This window comes from Sesamum indicum, linkage group LG1, assembly GCF_000512975.1.
Source record: "Sesamum indicum cultivar Zhongzhi No. 13 linkage group LG1, S_indicum_v1.0, whole genome shotgun sequence".
Classification (NCBI taxonomy): domain Eukaryota; kingdom Viridiplantae; phylum Streptophyta; class Magnoliopsida; order Lamiales; family Pedaliaceae; genus Sesamum; species Sesamum indicum.
Window position 1 is genome coordinate 5351874 of NC_026145.1, and position 8583 is coordinate 5360456.

An 8583-nucleotide genomic window follows, 5' to 3' on the forward strand; every position below is an offset into this window, starting at 1 on the left:
ACCCCGATGACTTCATCTGTATCAATATCAAGGTAGGTTAGCGCATCAAAAGTATTATGCATCGCAATTTTCTTACCTTTATCACATCTATTTCTCGTGTTAGGGACCCCCATGCTGTCATCCATAGCCACCTCAACCTCCGGAGCAGGCGAAGGCGGTATAGGTGCAACAGAAGTTGCCACAACTGTCTAAGGCCGAGCACGCTGAACATACACCGAAACCGGGGGCTCCGAAACTTTATTGGTCGCAAATCCTTCATTGCATGTCCCAGGCTCATATAAGTGGTGCATTTTGGAGGAAGCCACTCATATTCTACATCAACTTTACATGCGACTTCCCCCCCCCCCCCCCCCTCCCCCCCTCAGTCAGAGACATGACAACAAGATGCTATGAATAAAAATTGAAAAATTAATCTTTTAATTGTAAAATTTTAAAATAATTTATACTTAGTAATTTTTTATTAATTTATAACCAAATAACTATTTTATTAATATAATAATTAAATAATTTAATATTTTAGTTTTAAGAAGAGTAACTTACATACAGATTCAAATAAATGAGGCCTTATTATTCATTCAAACCAATAACTATTGTCATTAAATATTTACTTATAAATAAAATTAAATGATTAATTTTATAAATTTAAAATAATTTATGCAAGTGTGATAATCTAATTTTTATAATATATTAATTAAATAATTCAGAATTTTTATTATAAAATAAAAAAGTTAATAAATAAGAAGAAGTTAAATTATTATAAGTGATAAAATATAAAAGTTAATCTTTCAATTTTTTTTAAAAAAAAGTAGAATAAGTTTTACAACTATGATAATTTTTTACTTTTAACTCATAACATAGCAACTAATTTTTATTAATATTATTTAAATAATTTAATATTTCAATTATTAATTTTATATACAGATTCAATAAAAAAATTAATAAATTAACTAAATAATTTAAATTTAAATTAGTGTAAATAATAAAATTATATGCAGGTTCTTATTTTAAATTCTCATAAATATTGCTATGATGACCCCTCTACCTTTTGGTAATAAAAATTTGGTTATAAATAAAAATGAAAAATTAATCTTTTAATTTTAAAAATTATATTTTTATACTTTATAATTATTAATTTAACTATTTTATTAATTTATTAATGTAATATTTTAATAGTTTAATTTTAAGAGGAGTAAATTACACACAAATTCAATAAGAAGATTAATAAAATAATTATAAATTTAGTAAAAATAACATAAAAATATATGAGGTGATATTGTTCATTTATATTATTTTGACACTCCTTCTACCTTTTGACAAAAATTTAAATATAATAAAAATAAAAAATTCAAAAAATAATTTTATTAAATAAAATAAATTTCTGCAAGTGATGTAATCTAATTTTCATTTAGTATTTCAATTAAAATGTGTAATTTTATATACTGATTCAGTAAAAATACTTAGAATCATATTATTAATTCGTGTAAATATTGCTTGCATACCCTTTCTACGTTTTCATAATAAAAATTTTAGACATTAATAAAAATAAAAAATTGATCTTCTAATTGTAAACATAGATATCTTAATTAAATTTATAAACTATTAATTATTAATATCAACGAAATATGTAATTTAAAATAAAAAATCTATAAATAAAATTAATAAACTAATTAAAATTTATTAAAACCCTATCAAATCGGTAAAAGCCGGCCAACCAGGTTAAAAAATCGAGTTACGTTAAAAAAATGAAAGAGAAGAAGAACGAAGATGCTAACGAACAATCGGTCAAGCTGTTGGGCAATGGTGGAGTTGCGACATCGGCTGGGCGGCGGCAAGTGGAGAAGAAGGAAAGAAAGTAATAAAAATTTAGCTATAAATAAAAAAAAAAAACATGATCTTTTAATTTTTAAAAATTAAGATAATTTATACTTGATAATTTTTTAATTTAAATTTATAACCTAATAACTATTTTATAAATATAATAATCAAATAATTTATGATGAGTAAATTACATGCAGATTCAAATAAATGAGGTCTTATTATTCATTCTATTTTGACACCCCCTCTACTTTTATCATTTAAGATTTACTTAAAAATAAACACTAAAAATGAAACGATTAATTTTATAAATTTAAGATAATTTATGCAAGCGAGATAATCTAATTTTTATAATAGATTAACCAAATAATTAAGTATTTTAATTAAAAAATAAAAAAAGTTAATAAATAATAAGAATTTAAATTAATATAAATAATAAAAAAATATAAAGTTAATCTTTTTATTTTAAGAAATTTTGGATAATTTATAAAAATATGATAATTTTTTAGTTTACACTTTAACGAAACGAACGGTTAGAAAAAAACACAAATAAATGAAAATATCAATTTATTTATTAATCCTGTTTCTTTCTTAAGGTTGAGTATGAACAAAAAAAAAGCTATAATAGGATGTTCTCACCGTGTAAAGTGAATCCGTGTTGATCGACACTGGAAGGTTACCCTCAGTTCTCAACAACTGTTCTCATTCCCTATCAAGTCTTATTATGTGGCTACAAGGCTGTCGTCAGGAGGTGGTAAAATCGAGGAACTTCAAGCTGAGTACAAGCCCGCGAGCATAGTGTATACCACAAGACAAGGCACTTTTTCAAGATGTCATTAGACTCTAACCTTTACTCTTGATATTGACTTATCACTGTTTGGAAGAGATTTCCACGAGGAATCCACCTTCATCATCCCTTGAACTCTCCAGGCTGGAAGCAGTCAACTAAGACTCTGACCAAATCGCACAGCCCATGGAAAGAAACTCTCCGAACTGTCAATTGAAAGATTCTGGCATACACTCTAAGAAACAACACAATCAATAATAGACAAGTTTTAACATCTATACAATCATCCAAGCATATTAATCCCAATTCTGCTGACAAAGAGGAACATTAACAGTTTCATTATTTTGCTGTAATCTCATACAATATCTCTTTCTACAGAGATGTTGAGCAGTTAAAGCTTAACCCTCAGTGTTTGTGATGAAAACTATGCTAGTAAGCTGACTCCCAGATTAACAAAAAGAAAAGTAATATTTGATATTCCATTAGTGAAATAATTATTAGGAACACAAATAAAGAGGCATACAATATTTATTATAAGGCATGCTATCTCTATACCATACACAAAACCACAAACAAACGCCAAGTGGACCTTTAAAATCCACCCAGCACAATAACACAAATTGTTGAATTGACTCTTATAACTTCTAATTGTGATGTGTCAAAAACTCTCACCTATCCATGTTCCAGGAATTTGGATTAACTTAACATGAGTAACCTTTCTCTATTCTTTTGTTATAATTTGTATATGTGAAAAATATTATCTTACCAACTCCAGTAAGTAGAATCATCAAAGGCAATGGAGGTCCATAAATTCACATACTTATACAGATATTCAATTAACACTCGAAAAGCAAAATCGCAAATTAGAAACTGCAAACAAGTGATTTGTGTAGAGAGAAGAAGAAACATACTAGACCCTTAGAACAGAATGCATAAAGGATCTATCAAAAATAAAATAAAAGGATTACCTCCATTTGGACACTGGAACCACCTCTGAGTAGATCAATCAACGCAACAAAAGCATTTAAATTCTCTTTAATGCTTAAATTTGAATATTCACTCTCCATTACTCCTAACAACAACAGTTCTGGATTGCTCATCAATTTCATTGTATACTCAGCACTTTTATGTTAGATTTACTAACCTCAATTTCGGACGGATGGACTGCAAACCAGAAGTTCTTACTCAAAATCATTTGCATCATTTCCACTAGTGACTTCAGAAATGTCATCCATGCTCCCAAAGTCTACAGAATCACATAGAAAATTATTAGTTTAGGAACAGTAACCAATATTTTACGAGAAAGGGAATGCCTATAAAATGATAAATTTTCAGTAGACCATTTTCTGAGTAAAACAAGGAGAAAATACCTAAAATAACGTAAATGCGGCAATTTTTTAAATTAATGCGACTATAAGATCACACCAATAGTACGTCGAATATCACATTATCATAGAACAATCAAACAATCATAGTACCAAAAAGAATACCTAAGTGGCAAGGCATTTTAGTATTTTATCTTATATTCTAAGTAATATATGTAAGATAAGAAGTTACAGTATATCGACAAAAACTTAACTGAAAATTTGGTTGTCTAATAGAATGCAGAAATTCTTCTCTTTCTCCTTTACTGGTTCAACACAATCATCACTTGTAGAACTTGAAATCAATGTGAGGTTTCTTCACATTGGACCTGTAACCCTTCTCGAAATCTTTTGGGAGTATAACATAGCAATTCTTTCTTACTGCAAGCATACCTGCTTCTCGGCAAATAGCTGCGATCTGCACCAGTAAACACTGTAATTATGGTCAATTAGACTAACAGATGTATCGTTCATCTTTGACAATGAACAATAAGATCGCTTCAAACATGGGGGATCGTGGCAGATATCAGAGGAAGAGGTCTCTAGCATATAAAATTGTAAATAAGTAACTAGATTTCTCACTCTATGAATGTGGAAAAAGTAAGCAGAATCATTGACCTCAACTGCACGGATTTATATGGTCGAGACACATAGTCCTCCAAATCTAACTCATCACTCAAATTCATTTTTAGCAGTGCAAACCTGCAAACAAGTCCCATTGTCTATCAACTATAAGAACACAATGAAACTACAGTTTACGGTGATAGAGAAATTCAGGCATCTATGTCAAGCTTGATGTAGAATAACTCTTTTTCCATGGTTGCATGAACTCTTTTCTCCTTCACCAAGGAGGATTGTCTCTTTCTTCTTAGCCTCTTTCGTCGCAGTTTCTCCTCTTTTAAAGGTTGATTGGGTTGAGAATTCTCTTTGTGAGTGAGATGTGAGGATAGTTTAATATAAATGTTGTTTACTTTAAGAACCAGCAAACTTCAAATAGTAAACGATCTTTGAGATTCACTTGAAAGACAAGCCTCTTCTGACGTCTATCTGGCAAAGGGAACTTAATATTACGATCAAGTCTTCCCAGACGTAGGAGGGCAAGGTCCAAAGTGTCAGCTCGGTTAGTTTCCATGATAACCTTCATATTAACTGTCTGGTCAAATCCATCCATCTGTAAAGACAAAGGTCATTATAACTTAGAATGTTAACGGTATAGGAACATGGATATTTGAATAACCACTCTTTCATACACACAGCCAATACTCGACATGTTGGCTTGAAGGTATACACGCGACTGAGTGCATAGGAATATGTTTCAACCTGCAGTTGTCCTGATACAATAAAAAATGCTTGCCTTGCCTGGCGAAAGAGACTTAATCAATTTTTCCATCCTTCTTAGGAATGCTACCACCAAACATCTCTTAGCCAAATTGTATATTTCATGTAGCTTTGGGAGGTTCTCTTTACCCTGTGCTAATATGGTCATCTAAGAGGAATAATCCATAAAATAAAAGAAAACTATAATAATATAGCATTTAAACATTTTTAGAATAATTATTGTCATTTATATTGGAAAAATAATATCACCGTCAGAATCTATCACCTCCCAACCAAAAATAGTAGTCAGATAAAGTCTAAATAAAGGCTTTTACACAGGATTTTCAGATAGCCATCAAAACATGCGAAAATTTTTGGATATAAACCAAAAATAGAAGGAAATGACTGTTGTAATTTTTTTGAAGTTATTGCCTCCCACCCGACGAAATAATATTATCTGCTATTATAAATATGTAAAGCTGCTATCAAACTCCCCAAACTTAAACAATTATTGTCCTCAAGCAAAAGTCTGACATTGCAAAGAACATGTTCTGAACATTGAGCTAATATTGCGTTACAACAAATGTAACCCTATAACCTATGTGCAGATAATCTCAAAACACAAATGCCACAATACGTTATGGGAACGCTAACTTATCATAATGAGGTAAGAGGCCAATCACATCACAACACTTTGTCTCACCATGTAGAGAGTAGAACAATCAAGCTTCTACAAAATCATAGGTTTGTAAATGTCACCATACTCGTCGCTTCGACACAATACCTTTTATCTCCTTATTTCTGCCTATATTGGGATGACTTTTGTTGTTCTTTCTTTTCTTTAGCCATCTTCCCCTTTTGTTGTCATGGATTTTATTTCCTTTCTTTTTTCTTTGTTTTTGCCCGTGACTTGCATTCTTTAGGCCGTATTTCGGTCTTTTGGCGCGAATGACAACACTTGTGGTGAAGGCACCCGGTTACTCAACCAAAAAGTCATATTTCGGTCTTTTGACACTAATGACAACACTTGTGGTGAAGGCACCCGGTTACTCGACCAAAAAATATTTTACCTAAAGTGCTTTCCATACTCATGGCTCTAGTCACCATTTTACGTGAATAGCAACATTTGTGATGAAGTTACCCAGTTACTAAGTGACCAAAACCAGCGGAGTAGATGTAGTCTTCCTTTTTCTTGCTATTCTTTCTTCCTTTTTTTTTTTTCATGGTAAAAGAGATTTCTAAGGGGAAGGGCCTTTGAATTTTTCAAAGTGATGCATGTCCCATGTTAAGCTTATAAGGATCAATTGGGCGGCATTTTGACAAACAAATATGATTTCACAAGAACTCCTATGATTGAGTGGAAGCAAAGACATTCCAACTTTATTTCAAAGCAATTCAAAACGCTTGAAATTAGGCCTCAACTACTCCACATTTACTGAGAGCAACAATCACATAACGCAAGTGCACATTCATGTCTCAATCTTATGCTTCCTAAGTCACATTTATACGTCAAATTGCCAACTATCATTCTCGATAAACTCGAAAAAAAAATAGTAGTTTGATGATATAACATAAGACAAATGAACACTTAAAAACGTGGAATTCTTTACATTTGAAATAGTTTGTTGGGTCCTTCAAATGAAAATTGGATGAGTACTTCCATGTTATTTTAATTGAACCAAGAGTCATACCCCAAAATGCTAAACAAACATATTGACATTCCGACAATCAAATATGTCTCACAAAACTTGATATACCATAAAGAGCAAGACATATGTTTACTTGAATGAGATTACACTAAAGTACATATAAACAAAAAAGGATAAGAAACAGCCACAGTAGTAAATCATTTGGGAAACCACTGAAAAACATCCAAGAATATTTTTCAAAACAACAAACTTGCTAGATCTAAAGAAAAGTACCTTTGCACTATAGTGCAAATGATGAATATCAAGATAACGATACACGCACATAAAAGGAAACATGTCTAATGAATGAAATGAAAAATGGAAGCCAAGAAAACTTTTTACCACCATTATCACTTTGCAATGACATTTTACTTTCTTTAATCATCATCTGTGTCATTGTTTTTAAAGCCCCAACCTCCAAGAGAGCTGTAGTATTCCGCCTCATTGCCACCTCATAAACATTCCCTTGGTAGCTACCATGCATGAAGACAAATACATAAGTTTGCAATTCTTCAACCTAAACTACTGCATGTTCATAAGAGGAATTATTGTATTGTGTGTCATTCAGTCATTGGGGAATTTTGAATAAACAAATCACAAATAGGGTTTACTTCTAAAGCCTTGATGATTCCCTCAAGCTCTATCGCCTTCTGCGACCATTCTTCCGAACTTCCCTTATACAAGTCCACAAGCTTGCTCACCTATTAAAGACATTCAAATACAAACCAACTGTCAAATGCATAGATATGGCTACAATCAAAAATCAAAAATCCGAAAATTCATATCAGCTTTTCCAGACAACTTGCAGCATTATGGAGGTTTGATGGACAGCCACAAACAGCAATAATTCAACTATATGATGAAGGCCAAGCATTTCTATAAATGGAGGCATTTGTGGGAAGAAGGATACAACTTATTCTGGAGAACCATTCTCACACTCTGTCTAGCATTTGCTTCATTCAAGTTCTCTCTCTTGTTCTTCATCTCTTCTTTCAAGTTCTTTCTATTGTACTTCATCTATTTCCTCTTCATTCACTTCTTACAAAAATATGATGTCTTGGATGATTAGTATCTTTGTACATCCAACAAAGTTTCTGTAGATTCTTTGTAAACAAATTCGGATATCCAAGTAAGTTTTTCTTGAACTCATAATTGCCTTAATTTCTACTTCATAAATTTATTCTGTTGTTGTATAATTTCATTTCTTACTTAATTTATTGTTATAATTCAATCTTTTTGGATCTTTATATTTCCTTACATAGTTTCAAATATGGTTGTTATATTCAAATTATTCTTGGTTTGTGATATCCTGGTACAAATGGTATCAGAGCCATGCAAATCTTGAGTATATCCATTTATAGAAATTCATAGTTTGTGAATCGAACTTCAACACGTTATAAGTCAGCTTACTTGACTTTATTGTGCCGCAATAAATCGTTGTCTGATTCGAAAGATCAAAATATGAAAATCTAATACTATGGATAAATTCATAAAAAGCATGAATTTTGGAGCCTCATCATCAGGGGACAACCAAGAAAATTCGAATATAATTACCACAGGAGAGACACTGTGGGAAGACAGAGATCTATTCGATTGGAACCCTCCCAAAATC

At 31.3% G+C, this 8583-nt stretch overlaps 1 protein-coding gene across 1 annotated transcript; it reads right to left on the minus strand.

The window, feature by feature from the left end:
* LOC105157234 (26S protease regulatory subunit 6B homolog) lies at positions 3194 to 7988 on the minus strand. Its single transcript, XM_011073588.1, has 7 exons — positions 7899 to 7988; positions 7583 to 7672; positions 4938 to 5137; positions 4585 to 4668; positions 4360 to 4384; positions 3747 to 3848; positions 3194 to 3274 (listed from the first exon to the last, which is right to left on the minus strand). The coding sequence occupies exons 1-7, from the start codon at positions 7986 to 7988 to the stop codon at positions 3194 to 3196; spliced, it is 672 nt and encodes a 223-aa protein (XP_011071890.1).

Bases quoted from the DNA above. Each gene is read 5' to 3' on its own strand.
- LOC105157234 (XM_011073588.1), bottom strand. From the start codon at position 7,988: ATGAAGTACAATAGAAAGAACTTGAAAGAAGAGATGAAGAACAAGAGA. The intron at 3,849-4,359 runs GTATGCTTGCAG...GTGATTCTGTAG, and splicing joins AGCTATTTGCCGAGAAGCAG to ACTTTGGGAGCATGGATGAC. The intron at 3,275-3,746 runs GTTAGTAAATCT...GAACATGGATAG, and splicing joins TCCATCCGTCCGAAATTGAG to GTGAGAGTTTTTGACACATC.